We start from the raw sequence: 24,544 nt of genomic DNA, 5'->3' as shown, positions 1-24,544 counted from the left end.
TACTGAAATCGTCATTCCATAAAAAACACAGAACAACGTCAATGAATCCCTGTCTAGCTATAAGACAACCCTCGACCTACCTTACCCATTCCTTACATTCCTATACTCTAGTATGTTCACAAAATCACGCCTAACCAAGTCTACAAGACCTAACAACCTGGTTAGCTCTGATACCAAGCTGTCGTACCCCGAACCTAAAAATGAGTCCCAAGGTGTGATTTAGTAACCTAACCTGTCCCTGTATCATACAATCTTCCATGATACCATACAATGCAAGGGTCCAACCCCATAGGGTTCATGTATACCCTATCCACAATCACATTTACCATATACGCAACGGAATACTTAAATTAAATATATCCATAAAACCATACCAGAGTCTATACAAAATAGGATCTAGTTCCCAAAATACATAACATCCTTCAGGTGTCTACATAACCCAAAATGACAACTCAGTAAAGGACTAGTACTTACACAAGTACTTCTATATAGCTAACCAACCACCACTATCCTGAACCGCTAGGACACTAGTGTCGACTACTTGAAGGACCTGAAAAACATTTGTATAATAGGGGTGAGACACTTCTCAGTAAGGGAGAAACATGTTATATCAGTGTGTGGATACATGAGTGTTATTTCAACAACAAACATACATTTCACAATACTAGTATTTTCACAAATACAATTCCAGTATACATACGATACAAAAGCAATACGATTTGGTGTCGTTGCACCCTTTGGCCTAAGCCAGACTTTCTGGTGGTATTTCACACCCTTCGGCAAAAGCTGGTGCCCCCACTAACCTCGTAGAGGATAAGCCCCCACAATGTTGAACCAGTGCAGGTCTGGTGCTCTTAAACCCTTCAGTAAAAACCAGCCGATCTAGTGGGTATTGCGCACTCTTTAGCAAAATTTCGAACATCAAAGCTTGCGGTCTTATTCCGACTCGGTTCTATATCTCAGCCTACAACGTTTTAATCCAGCCCGCTTTGATATATCCCCATCGCTATTATCTCGCCAAGGCATTTTCACAAAACCTGAAACATTTTGGAACTCACATCCCTATGCCTCATTTGAATAATTCATAGTCTATAGTAGTTAACCAGCACGCTTTACTCATTCCACACTCATTTGGGTAAACAAACAATCACATATCAGGTATGCCAAAAATATAGTTTAAAATAATCAAAGGCACGATCATCTCTATATCACAGTTTATACCAATATAAAGTTTTCCAACAAAAATGGAGATGCTACTCGAAACCCCCAATTTTCCCAAAAACAATAAATCGAAAATCCCATAATTTCACTTGATAGATTTTCCTAAATAAGCAACCAAAAAATCCGTAGAATCGTAAACTACAGCTTTACCGATTCAAATTATAAAAACAACTAATATAAATAGAAACCCCTTACCTTTCCTGAAAACCAAAACACAAACTTAATCAGTCCAAAACAACGACACGAGACCCCCAAAACCTAAAAATTGAAGAACAAAACTTCTATATATTCACAATTGCTACAGATCTACTGAACCAGAAACGAAATCGAACTCTTACCTCAATTTTGGATCAAAACTTGAAAATCCCCGAAACAAAATTCCAATCTGAAATAAACGTAGAAAATTCCCCTCTTAATCCACGTGGTAACGTCGGATCCTTGATTTGGGTAAAAGACGATCTGAAACTCTAGAGAGATAGAGAGAGAGAGAGAGAGAGAGAGAGAGAGAGAGAGAGAGAGAGAGACAGTGGTTTGAGTTCTAGAGAGAGAGATAAAATTTTAGTTTCTTTAGCAATGAAGAAATGAATATTCATAACCTCTTTGACCCGGCCAGACTCGTTGACGATACAACGTCCTCGTCGACGAGAATAAGAAGGGAGTTCATCAACAATGGAGTTGCCTCGTCGATGAGCCTGAGATTTTAGAATTTCCCAAAATCCCTCGGCATCCTCTTGTTGACGAACCTCTAAATTTCATTGCTGAGCTGTAGAGGGACCTCATCAATGAGAAAAGGAGCCTCGTCGACGAGCCCTACTAGTTTGCCTTTTTTAATTTCCTTCCTCTTTTCTTATTTATTTAATTTAAAATTCTCAGGTCAAGTTCTTACAATATCAGACGATTGCATCTTCGTAGTGGAATGACGAGTTTCTTCAAAGATGAGTTCAGAAACTACATCATCTAAAGTCGAAAGTGGTTGACGATGAAGAAGAGAGGCTCGATTAGATTCAAAATCATCTTGAAGAGCCATGATAAAGTGCATAAACTTCTGTTGATCAAGCCAAGTAGCAAACGTTTGAATGTCTTTAAAACATTCCAACTTCGGATCTGCAGCAAATAATTACTCCCAAATATGAGTAGTCTGATAATAAAAATCACCAATAGTCTTACTTGGTTCTTGACGCATCTGATAAAGTTTAGCTTCCAGCTAAAACTCCAAGGAAGCATCATAGGTACAATTGTATCTTTTGGCTAGAAAATCTTAAGCCGCCTTAGCATTCCCAAATCTTAGAAGAAGACTATTGATGGATGGAATGGAAGTATTAATGAACCAAGACAGAATCTTATAGTGAATATTGTCCCATTCTTCTAGACAGGATGCAAATGCCTTTTCCTTCTCACTATCCTTTTGCACTGGTTTAGGAACTACTCTAGTCACATAATGCCACAATCGACGTTCTTTCAAGAAAACCTCCATATTTAGAGCCTACATACTATAATTGGACCCATCCAATATCACATCAATAGGACGAACAATCATATCAAGATTCGATGCAGATTGAGACACATTGAAGTTTCAAATACAAAAAACAAACCACAAAAATGAAATCAAGATGAAAAATTAAGTAGAAAACACTTGAATCCCAAAAGTCAACAAGGGTCTACAATCAAAGTCAATGGTCAACTCAGTCAAAGTAAACTTTCAACTCTCAATGTTGGTAGAAGTCAACAGTTATAGTCCACCGGACAACAGTCAGTGCTAACGTGGCAGATAGGGTTGACGTGTCATGTGCAGAATGAAACATGTGGCAGCGTGTGAAGGCCTGGGCGCGTGCAACAATAGGTCGGCGTGTGAGCTCGTGAGTGGCGCACCAAAATCTTCAAGCGTGCTATATGGTGTCGAATGGCTCCAATTTCGGCGGCGTTAAACTCCTCTCTGAATGAGCTTTCCAACGGTTGTGGCACCTCGGTGGAATAGTGAGCTGAATAGTATAAAGTCGAGGAAGGTAGAGAGAAGCAGCGGCACATGGCGGCGCATGAGGCAGGGAATGGCGGAGCTTCATTTACGGGAGGGAATTCTTGTACCTTGCAAATATGTTTCTGGACTTATTGTTCTAGATTGAACTGCAAAAAGACTGAAAAGAACTCCAAACAGCGGCTACCATCTCAAGAAAGAGCACGAAAAATTCATCGGAAGAATGCCGAAAAAATCCTACAGGCCACAAGTTTGTTGCTCTGATACCATGAAAAAAGAAATAAAGAAACTGTGGAGATAAATTTTGTATATTTTTGTACATCTAAAATGTGCAGGGTCTATTTATATGTGAATGAAGTCAAACAATAACAGAAAGATAATAAACACAAAAAATCAAATCATAATAAAATAAGCATAAAATCAGGATATATTCTAACATATATTACATATTGGAATAGACTTTGCTCTTCGTTCTCCACTCGGGTGAGCATAAACACGTGTGAAAGGGGCCATCGCTGGGGAAATTATACTCGGCGCCCGTCCCTCCAACGTGGCCCTACGCTGGTGCACTGGATGCATGACGCGTGGCTCATGCTGGAAAATAATCACGTGGAGCCAATGCCGTTAATCCAAAACACCGACGCCGACAGAGCGCAACAAAGCCATCGGCATATTCCTCTGCAATTCCCAACCTCCACCGCCCAGTGCAAGAACACGTCAGCCTCTATAACGTCGTCGGCGGCTCCATCTTCGTCATGAAGGCCTCGACGAAGCCGGCAATCTCGGCGCGGCGGTCCAACTCCGGTGGCACGACGTTTGGTATATATGGAGCTTATCCGTATGTTCAGCGGCATTGGCAGCGCAGCTCGCTCTCTAATCCGAAGACGCAGTCGACCCACTGGTACTCCCTCATATATGTGTCTGTTTCCAAGTTTATGTGTAGATAAAAAACATTGAACTCAAATTTATTTTCAAAATTTTTCTTGCAAGTCTGGTTGGGCAAGTCTGTTAATTTTTTTTTTCCCACAAGAAGCATGCTCAGGTCTGTCCTCATCTTTTCCCCTCTTGTTTCAATTTTATTCCCCCATTTGGAGTACGAAATCATAAGAATAAAAAAGCCATTGAAATTCTTAATATATGTTGCCTACTACCTATTTGTTGAAATGTTTAGTTCAATGTTTGTTATTTATGTTGCCTACTATCCATTGAATTTGGTGGTTGTCGAAGGTTTTCTTCTGCATTGGAGATTATGTGGTTGCGGGGGATTTTCTGAAAATGAAGCTCAAAACAGAGCACATGGAATACAAGCAATGGAAAACAAATTTAGTAGCTGCCGGATATTTTCTTCTATGTTGGAGATTTTAATGGCTGCTGAAAATTTTATTTTACTTTTGGAATTTTGTTTTCAAAAATGAACCAGCTATTGAAAATTTGATATCTTTCAAAAAAATTTCCCGATCCCAGCCTGACCGTGGGGCTGACATCGCCGGCTTCGTTGAGTTGAGGCCATCATGACCAAGGTCGAGGTTGGGAATCGCATGAACGGCTTTGTTGTGCACTCGTGGGTGTTGGTGTTTGGGATTTACGGCGTTGGCACGCGTCACGCATCCAGCAGACCAGCATAGGGCCACGTTGGAAGGACGGGCGCCGGGTATAATTTCCCCCACCACTGCGGTGACAGACAGTCCGTGGGCTTCTGCAATGGACGATTTTTTATTCCCAAAATACTACAAGCAGAATCCAGTAAACAATGCAAGGAAATAATCAAATAATAGTCAATACAAGAACGTAAGTGTAGTGCAGGTAGCTTCATTATGTACATTAATTCTCCATAAATAATCTTTGCATCTACTAGTTATCATCTCTCCATAGTTTTTCTGATGAACTTGATTATATGAACAATAAAATATGTAAACCCAAAGGAAAGCCAAAATATCATCAAAATCTAACCCTCTCATGGCATCTGATTATGTGCGTAAAAAATAAACAAAAAATACGCCTACCATTTCCTATTACATTAAGCAGAATGTGAGAGACAGCTCAAGTCTTAACCACTAACAAGAATTTGGTGTAGTAGAGCTGCTAACCCACTTAGCATTCACCACCGAATCCGGCGAAAACGAGAGAATATTGTTCCCTCTCAAAAGCCCAACATCATCCCCACCAATGTCCACAACCTCTCCCTTCCGCGTACTCAACTCATGGCTCTCAATCCCCCTCAAAACCTCCACCACTTCCACCATCGAAGGCCTCAGATCCCTGTCCTGCTGCAAGCACCGAAAAGCCAACTCCGCCACCAGCGTCACTGTCCTCCTCACGCCGTAATCTGTTTCAAACCCAAGACACGGATCAACCAATTCGTGCAGCGAACTGTTTTGGATTTTGCTAATCGCCATGTTGGCCAAGTTAATCTCCTGTCGGTGCCGGTTGGTGTCCACAGCTTGTTTCGATGAGATAAGCTCAACCAAAACCACCCCAAAGCTGTAAACATCGCTCTTGTTGGTGAGCTGGTAGCAGTGATAGTACTCGGGATCGACGTAGCCGGGCGTTCCTTGCGGGGCTGTCGACACGTGAGTCATGTCGTTGGGGAACAGTCGTGAGAGGCCGAAATCCGCCACTTTGACGCGGAAGCTATTGTCCAGGAGAATGTTGTTAGTTTTGACGTCACGGTGGATGATGTCGGTCGCATGGAGGTAGGCCAGCGCATCCGCCGTCTCCACGGCTATACTTAGTCGAGCTGGCCACCTAAGGAAACCCGATTCAGCCCTGTTTCCGTGGAGGTGATCGGCCACGGTTCCATTTGAAATGTACTCGTAGACGAGGAGGAGTTCCCGGCTTCGTCTGGAGGTGCACCCGTAGAGCGTCACGAGGTTTTGATGCCGTAAGTGAGCTAGAATCTCCACTTCGTTCACGAACTGCTCAACCCGTTTGAAATTTCTCTCGTACAGGCGCTTAACTGCGACTTCGCGGCCATCATTGAGCTTGCCTAGTCAAAAGTTGAATTGAAAAAAATTCATCGCAAGTTTTATCATGTAGTGCGAAAAATATTGAAGATTTGAAAAGATCTATAAGGAGTCCCAATTGTACCATAATAAACGGTACCGAAGCCGCCATCTCCAAGTTCATTAGAAGAGTCGAAATTATCGGTGGCTTCTTCCAGTTCGGCGTAGGTGAAGACCTGCACGCCAAAGTACGTGCTGCCGTTTTCAAGGTCAGATTTCGTGGTGTAGGGATAAGAACCGAGGGTTTGAAGAAAATTGTGGGCAGGCCGCCTGGGGAAGTCATTGCTGGACGGGGGAGTGGTGGAAAGGTCCTTGCTTTTGGATTGAGCGGCCAGTTGTTTTCTTCGCCAAATAACAAAGAATGCCACGCAGAGTATGAACGCCGCAGCTCCCACGGCAGCCCCTGAAAATTAAACCCAGAAGAAAAAGAAATCTTTCAAATTATCATTTCTCAACAACTTTAATTATCTAGGGCTGGCATTAAAATCTGGTTCTGGTTATGACAAGAGTATTACCGATGACCAGTGGCCACTTCGTAGACTTCTTCCCTGCAGAAGTCACAAGAGCAGAGGATGTTATTTGATACTAGAAACAGGGCTCAAATAATGAACTGGAACGGTACAATAGAAAGTAATAAGCCTTAATTAACCCTCAGTCTACAACCGTCAACAAGCAAAAAAAATCATGAAATCTTATTCTGTTCTTTAGATTAAAGCGATCCCTAAAAGTTTACAGACTACGGAAGCAGTACGTACAACTAGCAGAGAACTTCCCAGAATCGGGACTGATGATCGAATTAAAAGGCCAAACCACTGGCCAGAACTGGAAATTCTGCGCAGGAGCCCATTGGTCCTTGGCTAGTGCGGGAGTACGTCGTGCTGCTAATCACGGCCCTGGATAAGCAGCAGTTTCCATAGTGTAGATGGTGGAATGAAATTGACCTATGTGTAATAATACCCATAAAAAACCTTCAACCTTAACTAAGAAACTTAATTTTTTTTCGGAAGGGAGGGGAGGGGTGCAGAATTATTAATAGTAACCAAGGACCATCCTTCCTACCTGAAATGGGACAATGACGATCCCCGCAAAAGCAGGCAAAATCACCCAATTTTGAGTCAAAACCACATTGCCGGCCAGCACCATAACACTCCAAACACCGACTCTCATATGGATCGGTATAGTTCACATTGAAACCTTCCATCAAAACATCCCTGAGAACTGTTCGATTATGGCCAAGCTTACCGACTGTTGATCGGAGAATGGGTACGGTCAAGCTAACCGAACAATTAACGACGTCATTAAAGATCGGATCAGTGGGTACAGGTCCAACTAGGGAGTAAGAATAACTGGAGTTGGAGTTCGTATTACAACTAAACTGGTTATAAAGCCGCTCGTCTGTAGGGGAACAATTGTAGAATAAGGTGAGGTTTTCGTTGTCCCCACCATAGTTGAAGAAGGTAAAATTGAGAGTGGAATTAGTATACTCTTTCGGGCAAGTGTTGTTCCAAAGGTCTAACCTGGCCATGGTGAGGGTTTTTTGAGTCTGATCGAGTCGAAGAACTCGGTATCTTACGGACATGATAGTCAGCTCGGGGAAATCATCCCAGCAACTCAGACGGAACGCCGGTGGGCCGCAGTGCTCTGGCTGGTCCAAGGTGGAGAAAGGGTAGGTAATGGCTGGGATAGAGCCGCATGCGAAGGTGCGTGTGCAGTTCGAGGAGGTTGAGTTACCGGAAAGTGACTTAGGAAGGTGGCAAGAGATGAGGATGAGGGCCGTGGGGAGGTGGAGGAAGAAGAAGGAGTGAGAAAGAGTGGCGGTATGCATGGGGGAGGAGAATGGAGAGGAGAGGCGTGGGGTGAGATGGGATGAGGTAATAGGAGAGATGGTTTGGAGCCGTGACAGGTCAGCTAGTCTCCTTTGGTTGACAGTTGAATTGGACTGCTACAGGGTCTCGATCGACATTATTCATTCATGAACAATGCATGCAAATGGACTATGGAGAAGTGGGACAGAGTAGGTGAACATAATGACGTAATATTTTATATTTAAAAAATGTCGGGACAAGGACAGCGACATTGCAGGTAAGGTTCAACGGTTTGAAACCTGGGATAATAATCATAATATGAAAAATAGGTTATATATATTGTGTAGCCCACCGCAATGGACCAGCATATTCCCACAATCCTACCCACACACAAATAATAATAATAATAATAATAATAATAATAATACTTCACATGCAAATGAAATTTTAAAAAAAGACTTCAAGTAAATTAATTTGAAAAGGTAGGTCTTCCTTTCTTTCTATAAAGTTTTCATGGTAATTAATTTATGGGGTTTCTGAGATTGATTTAGAAATATTTAAGGAAAAAAAATTGTTATGCTTCAGACTTGAAAATGCAAAAGTTTTAGAAAAATATTTTGAGGTAAAAAATAATGTAATTATATTAAAGTATTTTATAATTTTCCTGAAAACTTACAAGATAGTTTCATTGAAAGTATATATAGTACTTTATATTTTTATCCATAAGTTATGAACTTAGATACGTTATATTAGATATTTCTTTTCATATTTTAAAATCATTAATCATAAGCTGTATTAATAATAATAATTTGCTTAAAGAATAGGGAAAAAAATAAAAACGTAAGACTTTGGTTTAAGGCAAGAAGAAAAACTTCAATACCATTAGTTTAATACTAGTTTATTAAGATTCCTTTTGTAACAATTCTATCCAAATCGTGCCGTCATTATTGAGTGGAAGATTTTAAAAGAATTGTTGTGGATTAATGGTTCCTAACAAAATATGACATTTCAAATTTATCAAAATACTTATATCCCAATGAAAATTACTATACTTAACTAGATTTTTATTGGAGTATTTGAATTTTTAATTTTTACTCTAATTTAATCAAATTGTCCAATTTGAATATAGAATCTTTGAAGAAATTATCAAAAGATTCAATTTTCTTTTCAATGACTTCAAATTCAAAAAAACTTGTGCAATAAACATATACATAGATTTTAAGATCAAAGCAGGACGCCTATTCCATAATAATGGAAATGGGGATGTATGATATTTGGTGTCAATTATTGATATTATTTTATTAGCAATCTACCTGCAGTAATTAAATTTTAAGTTTTCTTTGACTTTATATTTATTCAGAAAATCAAATTCGATGGCTGAAGGAGAAGCTTCATGACATATTATAATAATAATACTTGTAACTAGAAAACGAAAAATATGAAAAGAATACTAAATTGTTTGTCATTGAATAATTTTTAAGGGATGATATATAGGGTTTCATAATCAACAAAATGTTTATTAGAAATATTCACTAAATTAGTGCTATGTGGCATTGGTTTTCCTATTTTGGTTGCAAGGCTATCTTTAATTGGACAAATTGAAAATGTATTTGGTTGAAAATTATATATGCAAGTGTCTAATAAAAAAATGAAGCACTATTTAAGAGATGGTGTGAATTGAGATAGAAAAATGGTGAATGGATTAACTCTTGTCACTTGTGCAAGGATAAGGATAATTAAAATCAAAAAATTTAAAGAAATCCTAAAAGGAAGGAAAAGGATAGGGAGGTAAAATGATTTAGATTCAAAGAGGAGAGAAAAAGGAGACAAGAGGGGATGGATTAAAGACAGAAGGAGACAAAGGGTTTTATAAGGTGATAGAAGGCATTGGGGCAAATTTGAAGAAAGAACTCAAGACCCAAGTCTTTCTTAAGAACATTGAGTACAATGCTAGAAGAAAGTTGAGAGACCTTAAGCATACTGAGTTTAATCAGGGAATACATGAAACAATTTTCTACTTTGATGTTGGAAATCCAGGAAATGTCGAAGAAGGAAAAGTTGTTATGTGTTTTTGAAGGGTTGAAACTGTGGGTAAGAACAGAATTTTATAGATAAAGAACTCAAGACTTTTCTACCGCACAAGCTACCACAAAATGATGGACTACCTTGGAGATAATTTTGCTTCATCCAAAGAGAGTGATGTTGGATGAAAAAACGAAAAGTCTTTCAAGAAGGGAAACCCCAAAAGTGGGGAATTCGACAGTAAGGTGTCAACTTCAAAGAAAGCCTCATCATTTCGAGGACCCAACACACCCAATGGTAAGGGTAAGATTTCATCTTTCTTAGAGACCCTTATAGAATTGTTCAATGCTCTCACAAGTCATCTTTCAATACTTTACAAGATTTTATTGCAAAATGGGCACTAAATGATGATGAGAATGAGTAGGATACCTTGAGGATGGGTGCAATTCAGCTAGTGAACACATTGGAGAAGCACGTGAAAGCACCAAAGTTACACGGGCAAAAGGGTTTATGTTTATGGACTTGAGGATGAATGGGAAAAACACCTGTGTTATGGCTGATATTGGGGCTACCCATAGCCTTGTTCCACAGGCAGAAGCAGAGAGATTAAACTTATCCTTGGAGAAGGATTCGGGCCGGACACATAAAAGCGATAAACTCCATAGCTTAGCTTACTTTGGAAGTAGCCAAGCAAGTCACTATGAAGCTTACAAGTGAATTTCATAGTGGTGCGCTATTACATGACTTCCAAGTCATTTTGGGAATGGAATTATTGATAGATACTAAGGTAGTGCCGATGTCTTTTTCTAGTTCTTTGTGTCTGAGGGGACTCCACCCTTGCATGGTGCAAGTCATTGCGAAGAAAGGTGATGATGAGAACTTTCTTTCTACAACACAACTCAAGAAAAGATTGAGGAGTGAACAAACGTATCTAGCCATGGTGGTGGTAAATGAAGTAGTAGGGCAAGAGTTGGTACATATGGCCATCCAAGCTGTGTTGGATAAGTACAAAGAGGTGATGCTGGATATGCTGCCTCACAACATGCCTCCATGATAGGGCGTGGAGCATAAGATCCAATTGTTCCCAAGAGTGAAGCCACTTTCTTAAGGGTTGTATCAGACAGTGTCTCTAGAGCTAGCAAAGCTAAGAAAACAACTTGATGATTTATTGGAAAACGAGATATCTTTGTCCTTCCAAAGCACCGCTTGGAGTACCATTGTTGTTTAAAAGGAAACATAATAGGAGCATGCGGATGTGTGTAGATTACCGTGGACTCAACAAGGTGATAGTGCGTGACAAGTATCCTATTCCATTTATTTCTTATCTATTTGATTAGCTCAGTCATGCCAAGTACTTCACTAAAATTTACTTAAGGCCAAACTGCTGTCAGGTGAGAATAGTTGATGGGGATGAATCAAAGATAACTTGTGTGACGCGATATAGGGAATATGAGTTCTTGGTGATGCCATTCAGGTTGACGAATGTGCTTGCAACATTGTGTACCTTGATGAACCAAGTATTTCTTGAGTACCTTGACAAGTTTTTCGTGTACCTGGATGATATTGTTGTATATAGTTCCAATTTAGAGGAACATAAAAAGCATATATGAAAGGTGTTTGACAAACTAAAGGAGAACAATTTTTATATGAAGAAAGTGAAGTGCTATTTTACTTAGAAAAGCAACAAATTCCTTGGTCATATGATTGAACAAGCTTATATAAGGATGGATATGGAGAAGGTAACAACTATTCAAGAATGGAATATCTCAATGAAAGTGAAGAAGATGCATTCCTTTCTTGGTCTTGCCAACAATTACAGAAAGTTTGTAAAGGTGTACTCGAGGAAAATTGCTCCTTTAATGAAACTACTGAAGAAGGGTCATGAGTGGAACTGGATAAAGAAGTGCTAGGGAGCCTTTGATAACTTGAAGGATGTTATGGTAAGAGATCTGGTACTTGCTCTTCCAAACATCATTGAGCCCTTCAAGGTACACATAGATGCATTAAAGTATGCTTTTGGAGGAGTCTTGTTATAGGAAGGACATCGATCATATTGCATACAAGAGTTATAAGCTTAGTGAAATGGAATAGAAGTACACAACTCAGGAGAAGAAGATGCTAGCACTAATTCATTTTCTCCATATTTGGGAACATTACCTACCAGGTCACGATTCATGGTGAAGACAGATAACTCAGCTATTAGTCATTTCTTCACACAACTGAAGTTATCACCCAAGTAGGGCCAATGAAAGGAATTCTCGGCACAATTTGATTTCTCATTTGAGCACAAGGTGAGGCACATGAACTAGGTTGTGGATGAACTAAGCATGAAGGCTGAGCTGCCAACCTTAAAAATGGTAACACACTTGACACTGAGTACTGTTACCATGATGATGCGGGAGCACATCAAAGAGAACCTAGAAAAAGATACGGTTGCATAGAACCTTATGAAGCTGATAGAAAAGGGCAAAGCACGTCAGTTCTGGATGGACGATGGATTGTTGATGACCCATGGTAGTCGGCTCGTTATGTCACGAGTTGGATATCTGAAGAAGACACTGTTGAGAGAGTGTTATAATATCATATAGGTTGGGCATCTAGGATAGCAGCACACTTTGGCATTACTGAAGCAAAGACATTATTGGCCACACATGTGTAATGATATGGTTGATTATACCTAGACTTATCTCACCCGCCAACAAGAAAAGGTGGAGTGAAAGAAGATTACAAGGCTGCTGAAGCCCCTACCAATACCATCCAGACTGTGGGAGAGTGTTTCACTAGATTTCATCACTAACCTGCTTAGAGTGGAAGATGTAGTGTCTATACTTGTAGTTATCAAATAGATTTTCGAAGTATGGTACCTTTATACCCTCACCAAAGTACTATTCAATAGAGGAGACAACACAACTATTCTTCAAGCATATTGTGAAGTATTGGGGTATTCCTTTAGATATCATCAGTGACTGAGACTCAAGATTCACTGGAAACTTCCATGCATAACTCTTTTTAAAATCCTCAATTTATAGATTGACATATCTTTGAGTTATCATCAACAGATAGACGGACAGACAAAGAGATTCAATAGGCTACTAGAAAAGTACTTACACCATTTTGTCAACATCAATTATAAGAATTAGGTGCAATTACTTAATATGACTTATTTTTGGTTCAACGCTCCAAAAAGCATAACAACCAAAAGGAGTCATTTTGATCTTGTTACAAGCCAATGGTCATTGTTATCTCATACAGTGGACAAGTGGTATAGAAGAGAGAGTCCTAGAGCATACAACTTCACCAAAAAATGGAGATAGAATGCAAAGATTACCCAAGCCTAGTTGGAGAAAGCTTTAAAGAAGATGAAGAGGTGGGTAGGATCAAGAGAGAAGACCACAACACTTCAACATGGGTGACTTGGTGCATGTTAAGCTCAATCTTAAATAAATGAAGTCATTATAAGGACAAGACATGAGACTACTTCATAAATATGAAGAACCAATCTCCATATTGGCCAAAGTCGGGAAGGCCTCTCGCAAGATTGACCCCCAAACTTGGATGAAAGTGCATATCGTGTTTCATGTCAACTACCTCAAGCCATTCAATGCCGACACTAAAGATCCAAGTAGAAGTCAGTCAACCAGAGTGGAAATGAAGATAATACAATCCGACAGATGACAAGTTGAAGTCATCCTTGCAGATAGAGAGTTCACATCCTCAATGAAGAAGCGACAAGAGTTCTTAGGGAAATAAAAATGTCTTAGCAATGAAGAAATCAACTGAGTTTTTGCAAAAGATATGCAGCTGTTCGTGGACAAATTTGAAGAGTATCTATCGTCAAAGTCTATGAGAACGTTGATTGCATAAGTGGGGGAGTGTCACAAGCCAAACTTGTTAAAGGCATTATGCTTGTCTGTAACTGCTTGTCTCATGCATTTGGGATTAGTTTCCATCATGCAAATGCTAGTGTAAGAGACCATATGAAAACTCTCTTTGACAAGTGATCTCCATCGAAGACCTCACATCATTCTTGAAATCATTCATGATTGTCTGAACCATGGTCACTACCTCATGAGAGGTCTAAGAGACCACATGAAAACTCTCTTTGACAAATTATTGCTGAATCATTGTTAGATTAGTATTTGTGAGTCTATTGACCTTGGAGACATCATATTTTTATTTTACACCTTTGGTAACTAGTAGCATAATAGGCCCATAAGAGCGTGACAAAAATATGTTTGATAAAAAAATAAGCACCTTTTAAGAGATGGTTTGGATTGAGATGAGGAGATGGTGAATGGATTTGTTATGCTAATTCTATTGGAGGTGGAAGGAAAGGATACCGAGAATTATAAAATTTGTAGAAATTATAGAAGGATGGAGATTGATAGGGAGCTGAAAGGATTTAGATTAGAAAGGGGGAGAAAAAGGGGATATTAAGGGATAGATTAAAGAAAAAAAAAAAAGAAGATAAAGAGATAAGAAAAATAAGGGGGATAAAAGGCATTGGGGTCTATTCTTAGGTCAAACTATTACATTTTATGTGTGTTGAATTGATTAAAAGATCCTTACAAGATAGGTTGGACAACTATTTATACCCCTTTGAGGGTAAACCTACATTAATTCTAAAATTATGAATCATAACTTCAAACCATAAATCCTAATCATAAATTCAATTCGTCTCTAAACATTAAGAACCCAATCATAAATTAGGATCGTTCCTAAAATATTAGAATCTAATAATAAATTGAGACTAATTCATAACATTAAAGGTCTAATTTATTATAATTGAAATGCATGTCCAATTCTTGTTTGCCATCACTTGATGACTGGCGGCCTTTGCCTAATGGCTAGGTTATTAATGTTGCTTGGTGGTTGCGTCAGTTTTTGTTGCCTAGGTAGTTACTTCTAACTCATGTGTAGCCTGAGAATACGTGATTTGCCTCACCTGGTGACTTAAATGACTACTATATGCCCAAGCTATAATAGTTGTGTTCCATATTATGCTCAGATATGGCACAAACAGTAAACACACATGTATAAGAATACAATTTTGAAAGAGCCTACGATTAAAGACAGAGGACATAGGTACAAGAATACAATTTGAAAAGAGCTACCATTGGAGTTCCAAGATCTTAACTCTATGTGTGTGTGTGCGCGCGCGCGTGTATGTGTGTGTGTGTGTGTGTGTGTGTGTGTGAGAGAGAGAGAGAGAGAGAGAGAGAGAGAGAGAGAGAGAGAGAGAGAGAGAGAGAGAGAGAGAGAGAGCTTTTGGAGTCAATGGTTTAAAATTAGAACCTGGTTATTCAATTGGTTGAGTTTGTTCTTTTGTTCTTTTTAATTTTTTTGTTCCATTTTATTTATTTATTTGGATAGGATCAAGCATTGAGATTGTTTTGTTTTATTAATTTGCTCTCATTGTCAATAATAGTATTTTATTACTAAACTTCTTAATTTTTCTATAGTAACAAGTCATGATTGCAAATAAATAATTCATTTTGATTTGAAAAGTCTATTAAATGTTTTGTGTTAAGATATTGTATATTATATCAATAATGTATCATTGTTATCTAGTTGGGTACATCAAGCTTCTTTTTATTGGTGGTTCTGTAATTAGTATTGTAATTGGTGATGTGTTTAGTGTGTATAAACTTTTTAAGTTCTCACAAATAAATGTTAACCATTTTTTTGGGTGGGGGGGCGGGGTGGGTGGAAGACTAATGAGGAGATGAAGTTTATGATTTATAAACCAATGAGGATATTCATAATTAATTATATAGGCTAAACCAAAGCTAGGCTAAATGATTTAGAGGAAGGAACTTATGAACACAAATTTTGGCTCTCGTTTTTCATCTCTCCACTGTCAAAGAGGGAGACATATTCGGTTTTTCTAAGGAAAATATTTGAGGTTTGGGTAGTGTAGGAAGGGTTCGGGCCTAGGATCTTATGTGATGGTCCCTATCAGAGAGCCTTTAGATGGTCATACCTACACAAACAAAGCAAAAGAAAAGGGAAAAAAATAATAATAATAAGAGGAGAAGAATAGAGAAGAGACCTTGTTTTGTTTTGTTCTTATTTATTTATTTGGGTAGGGAGGAGGTGAGGAGGTTTGTTTAGTGTGTTGTAATTGCCTAATTTGGTAGCAATAATTGTTATTTTTTTTAATTATAGCACGTAATCTTATTAGATTTAAAAAACACATTAAATACATTATGTTCCTAGATATTATACATGTATAATAGCAATGTGTGACAGAAGATGTATACTATGTGCATTTCTTAAGTCTCCCTTATCTTAATAGATGTGTTGTGTATCACATAATTTTTCTTCACTGTGATAGTGTATCATTGTTGTTGGGTAAGATTGTAAGTAGAGGATGCATGACCATTTCTATATCCGCTAAATTTTAACTCAGAAAAATAAGAGTATAGAACAAAGAGTAAGGAAAGGGACACAAGGTTGGTCTAGTGAGCATAAGGACATTAGTATGGACAAAGCCAAAGCTTGGCCTACTGCTAAGAAGGGTGATCTTGATTTGCCAAATGATGTGCTAACTCAATTTAGGGCTCAAATCCAAAACAAACTATTACAACAAGGTTTTTTGGTGTAGGGTACGATGATTCTGTACCATTATTCTCTAACAATTTTTGTTTTCCATGGGAGGCTCATGGAGTTTTCGTCTTGATTCAGAGAACTTATGAAAATACTAACTACACCTTTAATATATAAAACTAAAATAAAATATAATGAAACTAAATTTATCATTCAATATATTCATACCTTCCTTTAATTTTTATTTTATCTCATTCTAGAACTATTTATCCTACCAAGCACGCATAATTAAAAATCATATTTGATTTGTAGAATAAAAATAAATAAAGAAAAAAAATCAACAATTAAAGGAAACAATATGTAAAAATTAAGTAAGGGTTAGATTCTATTGCCCTGTATTTTCTACCTATTTTATTGCTATATCCAAACAGCCTGCCCACATCCCCTGTATTTTCTACCAGAGAGAGAACAGAGGAACGCATACCTGCGTCACCGCAAGTAGTCGGAAACGTCCCATTCCTGCAATAGCACGCGAAGTCGCCGGAATCGTACCCGCACGCTCCGCCTGACGCCTCGCATTCATCGCACCCCCTGTTATTTGCATCCCACTGCACCCCAAATCCACCCTTCAACGCCGAAACCAGGCTTGTTAGCGGAGTTAAGCTCGTCTCTAACTTCTCAGCCGCCGACTGTAAGACCGGTACCAGGACGCTGTAATCGCAGTCGCTGAGATATTTCAAAATCGAAGATGTGGTTGTGCCGGGGACATTTAATTGCAAGTAGCCGGTGAGGTTCCTATTGTTTATGGCACAGCTAAACTGATTCGAAGTAAAGGATACCGAAATCTCACTAGGCAGTACAGAATTGCAACCGTAGTAGAGAGTGAGGTTCTGATTATACGGAGCGTAGTTGACGATTGCGAAGTCGAGGGAAGTATTGGCCAAGCTCGACGGGCAATAGTTGTTCCAATAATCCGATCGGGCGACGGTGAGGGTGTGCGTTGTATTATCAATATTAAGGACTCGGTAGTACTGGGTCGCTATTTTGATCTCCGGCGAATCACCGTCGCAGGCCAGCTCGAACCCAGGGTGGCCGCAGTACTCGGGGCGGTTGCCGCCCCAGAAAGGGTATGCGATGCTCGGAATGTTTGCGCACTCAAACGTTGCGCTGCAGTTCGCGTATCGCTCATCGGCGCACGAAGACGTCGGAATGAGGACGAAGGTTATGATCACAGGGAAGAGAAGAGAGCTTGGGAAGAGATGAGGATGCATTTTCAGAGAGAGAGAGAGAGAGAGGTTGGGGTTGATAAGAATCAAAAGAAGACATAGAGTTTTAATTTAATTCTAAAGTGTCATCATAGTTGAAAGGTGGTTTCATTTGACAAACTTGTTAATGTCCCTGTTAGAGGATGCTGTGAAATTTCTGCAAGGACCAAGGCGGGAAGCTTCCATTGGAATGTGAATGGAAGTGCTGACCAGGAGGTAGTACGTAGGTTAGGGCCGGACTTGGGCTCTGGTTTTTTCAGGCGGCGTTCACTGCACGATATTTGTTATCCATCCGCACATTTCACGTCTTTTAATTTACATGTATAATAAAATAAATAGAATAATAAAATTGTAAATTTATAATTTATTGGCAAACAAAAAGTGAGCAGACGGTCAATGCTGAAATTGGAACCTAGTGGACAATTTAGGGTATTGATTTCAGTCGTACCTAGTGGACATGAAAATTTATAATCTCATATCCAAAAAAAAATTTAGAAAAAAAAAAAAAAAGGAACTTTGACCCTCTTGAAAAATAAAAGATCTTAAAAATTTTCCTGGTTCAATAATTTCACATATTTTACCTTAAATTTATTAGAAAATATAAATCTCTCTTTATATTAAATAATGGCTTCATAAACTAAAACTAGTGAAGGCTGAGTGATTTGTCCCAAGAATAAGATAAAATTATTTATTTATTTCATAGAATTGAAGTTTAAATAATTATTTATTTACAACCACAAACTATTACATTATTACTTTATATGTAACATTGAAATACTAATGAAAAAAAACTCAACTTTTGATTACATTCATTTTGAAAAGGGTATATTTAATAAGTGTACTTCATAAGTTTTCATATTTAGGAATTAGTCCAAAATAAACTTATTTGAAATACTATTGAAAGTTTTTCTCTCAATTTAAATGACCAAACAATCATAATTTAAGAATTTAGGATTCAATATATAGATATAATTAGGATTCACTTCAAAATAAGACTAATAAAACAACTCAATGCTTTAAAATATTTTATGAAAATTTTATTTAGAAGATATGGATAAGAGTCTAGGACTCTAATCTTGTTTATTTAAATTACCTTCAAATAAAAAATAAAAAAACTAAATATAATTACATTAGCCCTCAAATCTTATTTCTTTGGGCTCAAAACATTTTACAGTCATTCATTTCTTAAAAATCTTGCTATTCTAATAACTATATATATATATATATATATATATATATATATATATATATTATTAATGGGAGCTATAGTCCACACTCAACTCAACATGGATCAACCAATGCTTAGATTTTACAAAAGACAATTTTTAGGGGGCATAAGTGTTACAAAAATCAAATATCAAGAAAAATCTATGAAAAATTTTAATATCTTAAAAGAAGTCTATGAAATTTTTAAAAGCTTTAAAAATATTTTTATCTTTTTATCAAACTTCATATAACGTAAGTGTCTTTTCCTGAAAGAATAACCAAAAGAATAAAAATAAAAAAAAAAACTTTGTAGAGAAATGTACATTTTAGATTTTTGACTATATCAAAGAGCCATGGTACTAGCTCAACCTACTTCGTAAAAGTCCATCATGTAATGCCATTGCACCATCTATTCACACATGAGAATGCTGTAAAGAAAATTAAGGTTTTTCCTTAATTTTTGAGAATGACACTAAAAGTCTCATTCATTCTTTTTTCCTAATAATTTTTATTGGAATTTCCAAGCCTAATAAGCTTATCTAAGTTGTATAACCTAAGCCTAATAAACCTCTTAAAGAAAAAAAAAAAGAAAAAGTGGTACATTTACCACCCAAATATCACATTTTTATTTACGTAGTATTTTATATGATCGTACCATATACATATTACAATATGTACAAAATAATGAGTAAACAAAATTATATTTCAAAAGCAAGCGTAGCATTTTTTGTTAAAAAGAAAAAGTAATACTACAATAACCACCCATACATTGAACTTTTATTTACCTACCGGCTTTATATGGTTGTACCACATATATAATACTATATTCATAAAATATAGTATAGACAATGGTAGTGAGGTCTATAAATGTTAATTCATGTATCTGTAGAATAGACAATAGTAAAAAGCCAAAGAAGTAAATATATTTTATGATATTTCAATGAATATTTTTCATCGGTGTTATTAATTAAAATTGGCCCGATTAGTTGGACTGAAAACATAGTTATTGGGGCTTAAAATTGGGTTTGTTTTATATCAAAATGAAAATGTATACATCACAATCTAAGCCAATCAATTACTATTCTTTTTTCTATGCACTTGTTGCAATTTTTAAGAAAAAATAAAGCTAATTAGTAAATTATGAAAATAAGAATCTTAAAAGTAAATTAATTGATGAAAATTAAAAAATAAATATTATATAATTTTCAATTAATTTATTATCTGTATTCTCATCGTTAATTCATTGTTAAACCATAGACATAATAAACCAGTTACTTTATATGTAACATTGAAATATTAATGGAAAAAGAAACTCAACTTTTGATTACATTCATTTTGAAAAGGTCTTATTTAACAAGTGTACTTCATAAGCTTTCGTATTTAGAAATTAGTCCAAAATAAACTTATTTGAAATACTATTGAAAGTTTTTCTCTCAATATAAAGGACTAAACAATCATAATTTAAGAATTTAGGATTCAGATATAATTAGGATTCACTTCAAAATAAGACTAATAAAACAATTCAATGTTCTAAAATATTATATGAAATTTTCATATAGAAGATAAAATAACATTTTAAAATGACACCTATCTAATTAATTAAATTGAAAAAATTAGTTAGCATAATATCTTGAAAACTATTACATTATTACTTTATATGTAACATTGAAATATTAATGAAAAAAGAAACTCAACTTTTGATTACATTCATTTTGAAAAGGTCATATTTAACAAGTGTACTTCATAAGTTTTCATATTCAGGAATTAGTCCAAAATAAACTTATTTGAAATACTATAAATGACTAAACAATCATAATTTAAGAATTTAGGATTCAATATATAGATATAATTAGGATTCACTTCAAAATAAGACTAATAAAACAACACAATGTTCTAAAATGTTTTATGAAATTTTTATATAGAAGATATGGATAAGAGCGTAGGAATCTAACCTCGTTTATTTAAATTAGCTTCAAATTTTTTTTTAAAAAACTAAATATAATTGCATTAGCCCTCAAATCTTATTTCTTTGGGCTCAAAACATTTTATTGAGTGCATACAATTCTTAAAAATCTTGCTATTCTAAATACTACATATATATTATTAATGGGGGCTATAGTCCACACTCAACATAGATCAACCAATGCTTAGATTTTAAAAAAGACAATTTTTTAGGGGCATAAGTGTTACAAAAATCAAATATCAAGAAAAATCTATGAAAAATTTTAATATCTTAAAAGAAGTCTATGAAATTTTTAAAAGCTTCAAAATTTTTTTAATCTTTTTATCAAACTTCATATAAGATAAGTGTCTTTTCCTAAAAGAACGATCAAAAAAATAAAAATAAAAACAAAACTTTGTAGAGAAGTGTACATTTTAGATTTTTGACTATATCAAAGAGCCATGGTACTAGCTCAACCTACTTCGAAAAGTCCATCATGTAATGCTAGCACACTTTGCACTATCTTTTTTAAACTAAGCACATTTTGCACCATCTATTCACACATGAGAATGCTGTAAAGAAAATTAAGGTTTTTCCTTAATTTTTGAGAATGACACTAAAAGTCTCATTCATTCTTTTTTCCTAATAAATTTTATTGGAATTTCCAAGCCTAATAAGCTTATCTAAGTTGTATAACATAAGCCTAATAAACCTCTTAAAGAAAAAAAAATACAAAGTGGTACATTTACCACCCAAATATCACATTTTTATTTACGTAGTATTTTATATGATCGTACCATATACATATTACAATATGTACAAAATAATGAGTAAACAAAATTTAATATTTCAGAGGCAAGTGTAGCATTTTTGTTAAAAACAAAGAGTAATACTACAATAACCACCCGAACATCGAACTTTTATTTACCTACCGGCTTTATATGGTTGTACTACACATATAATACTATATTCAAAAAAGAATAGTGCTACATTTACAACCCAAACATTAAAATTTTATTTTCCTATTGCTTTATATGGTTGTATCCTATATATAGTATATTCACAAAATAATGGATAAATAAAAGTATAATAGTTATGAGCTAAGTGTAGCATTTCTATATAAAAAAAAAAGAAAAAAAAAAGAGTAGTGCTATGTTTAAATAATTTTATTCTACTTTAACGTCAAGTTATTGAAGAATGTAATATAATTATAATATTATTTCAATGAATATTTATCATTACATTTTATGCTAGGATGATTTCTTTTCTAACCTTAATTAATTAATTAATTAATTTTTTTTTTTGTAGGTAGTGATGTCTATAAATGTTAATTCATGTATCTGTAGGATAGACAATGGTAGCTTCCACCAAAGTAAAAAAACAAAGGAGTAAATATATTTTATGATATTTCAATGAATATTTTTTATCGGTGTTATTAACTAAAATTGGCCCTTGGACTGAAAACATAGTTACTGGGGCTTAAAATTGGGTTTGTTTTATATCAAAATGAAAATGTATACATCACAATCTAAGCCAATCAATTACTATTCTTTTTTCTATGCACTTGTTGAATCTTTAAGAAAAAATAAAGCTAATTAGTAAATTATGAAAATAAGAATCTTAAAAGTAAATTAATTGATGAAAATTAAAAATTAAATATTATATAATTTTGAATTAGTTTATTATCTATATTCTCATCGTTAAGTCATTGTTAAACCATAGACGTAATAAACCAATTCCTTCTCTAGGCCGACTTCATGGCTAGATTTAACCAAATTTGTTGTAACTATATTTTTGTTTTAATTTATTATAGTTATAGAATTTATATTTCAAAAATATCAAATAAAAGGGTAAAAAGATCATTTTATCAATAATGAAGGTCCTTTTTAAGATAGAAATAATCTTTAATTAAAAAGGTAAATTTCTATCAATGAAATTTAAAAAAAGTTGTGCTATGTGGTAGTTTCCTTAAGATTGTTGGTGAATTTTACTCTTATATATTAAAAAAGAAAAAAAAAAAGAAACTTAGGCTACAAACATCAAGCTTTAGCTAGTTTATAATTATATTCATGGCCAACATGAATCTTTAACATTGTCTAAATCACATGTCATACAATTTATTTATTTATTTATTTATGCTGAGCAAAGCACATGTCATAAATGGGAATCGCATTAGCCGTTCATGCAAGGCTCCTAATTTTGTGTCAAGCTGATCTACCAAATGTGGACTAACTGAAGCTAAAGCTCCCAATTTCACTAGTTTATATTATTAGTTTAATTTGCTTATGGGGAAAAAAAATTACTTGTTTATTTAACCTGAGAAGTGAGATTTTAATGGTGACAAATATCATATGCTCGTGGCAGCTATATATTGTATAAGAGATAGGATGGAGTACGTACCTTTGGGCTCTGTTGAGGCAGCGCATTTAGTGTCAGAAAAATAGGGCGGGTTGGGACAAACGCAAGCGGTTTGATTGGAGTGGTAATCGTATCCACATAGCCCATTTGATTGCATGCACTCCTCACATGCGTTCTTCTCATCCTCCTTCAATTTACACATCACCTCGAACCCACGTCGCAGTACTCCACTCAATCCCAGTAGATCCCCCAGTTCTTTAAGGTCAATCTGTCGAATTGGAAAGGTGATGCCAACGATGCACTTAGGAAAACGTCGAGCATGGCTTTGGGGTTGGGGTATTGGCAAAACGCTGGTATAACTAGAATCATTGATTTTGCAAGGTTTGTGAATTTCAATAAGGGGTTCGCCAGTAGTTGCAGCAGGGCAGTTGTACAACAGGGTAATGTTTACGTACTCATCATGATAAGGATGATAATCGAAGTGCTGCAAATCAAGGATGGAATCGTTTAGATATGTTGGACAACTTCCCTCCGGCATCTCCAACACGTCTTCTCTTGCAATTTTAAGAATTGGATACCCCAGTTCGATGACCCGGTATGTAACTCCCATGATGGGCATGGTGGTGATTTTACTTCTCTCATCGCAAATGAGCTCAAATCCTGGAAGCCCACATTTCATGGGCCTTTGACCCTCTCCCCAGAAAGGATAACCCACATCCTTGATAGTGTCGCCACAGCTGAACTTTTTTTCGCACTGGCTGTATAATTCATCGACGTGGCATAAACATAGAGGAATTCGAATGAGAACCAATAGTTCAATGATAGAGAAGAGGGAGAGAAACGAAGAAAAGATCTGGAAATTCATTTGATGAACCAGAAAATGGGCCTTTCTCGATCTGAATAGAGGAGAGAGATGGGGAAAGCTACCAAATCTAGTTATCTTATTTGGTGGGTGATGGGGAATTGAGAATCACAGGATCCAAGTTAGGTTGTTTTAGGGAAGATGAAGGTGCAGAGGAGCAGCGGACTTCCCCTCCGTAGCCATAAAATTCAAAGAAGTTGATGAAAAGGAAGACTTGGGCTGGGACGTTTGGTTGACTTGGTACAATTATAAATGTGGAATTCTTTGTGCGATTGCTTTTGGCCTCGTTCCGTTGTCTAACGTGTGGGTCACATGGGAGATAAGGATAACAAAGAAACTC

General features: G+C 36.2%; 1 protein-coding gene and 1 long non-coding RNA gene across 4 annotated transcripts; one reads left to right on the top strand and one right to left on the bottom strand.

The window, feature by feature from the left end:
• The first annotated feature begins 3,728 nt into the window (after positions 1–3,728).
• LOC131144861 (uncharacterized) lies at positions 3,729–5,064 on the top strand. Its single transcript, XR_009133928.1, has 2 exons — positions 3,729–4,094; positions 4,421–5,064. It is a non-coding gene; the product is annotated as an uncharacterized LOC131144861 (long non-coding RNA).
• On the bottom strand, positions 4,985–24,544 carry LOC131144845 (LEAF RUST 10 DISEASE-RESISTANCE LOCUS RECEPTOR-LIKE PROTEIN KINASE-like 1.4). 3 transcript variants are annotated; one of them, XM_058093747.1, is made up of 4 exons: positions 23,385–24,544; positions 6,711–6,743; positions 6,281–6,598; positions 4,985–6,179 (listed from the first exon to the last, which is right to left on the bottom strand). In XM_058093747.1, the coding sequence occupies exons 1-4, from the start codon at positions 24,205–24,207 to the stop codon at positions 5,248–5,250; spliced, it is 2,106 nt and encodes a 701-aa protein (XP_057949730.1). In that variant the 5' UTR covers positions 24,208–24,544; the 3' UTR covers positions 4,985–5,247. The 3 variants fall into 3 exon arrangements, with proteins under 3 accessions (XP_057949730.1, XP_057949739.1, XP_057949747.1); XM_058093756.1 differs by lacking the exon at positions 23,385–24,544 and adding an exon at positions 17,056–18,106; XM_058093764.1 differs by lacking the exon at positions 23,385–24,544 and adding an exon at positions 7,255–8,135.

This window comes from Malania oleifera, chromosome 1, assembly GCF_029873635.1.
Source record: "Malania oleifera isolate guangnan ecotype guangnan chromosome 1, ASM2987363v1, whole genome shotgun sequence".
NCBI classification, from domain to species: domain Eukaryota; kingdom Viridiplantae; phylum Streptophyta; class Magnoliopsida; order Santalales; family Ximeniaceae; genus Malania; species Malania oleifera.
This window is presented reverse-complemented; position numbering and strand designations above follow the sequence as displayed.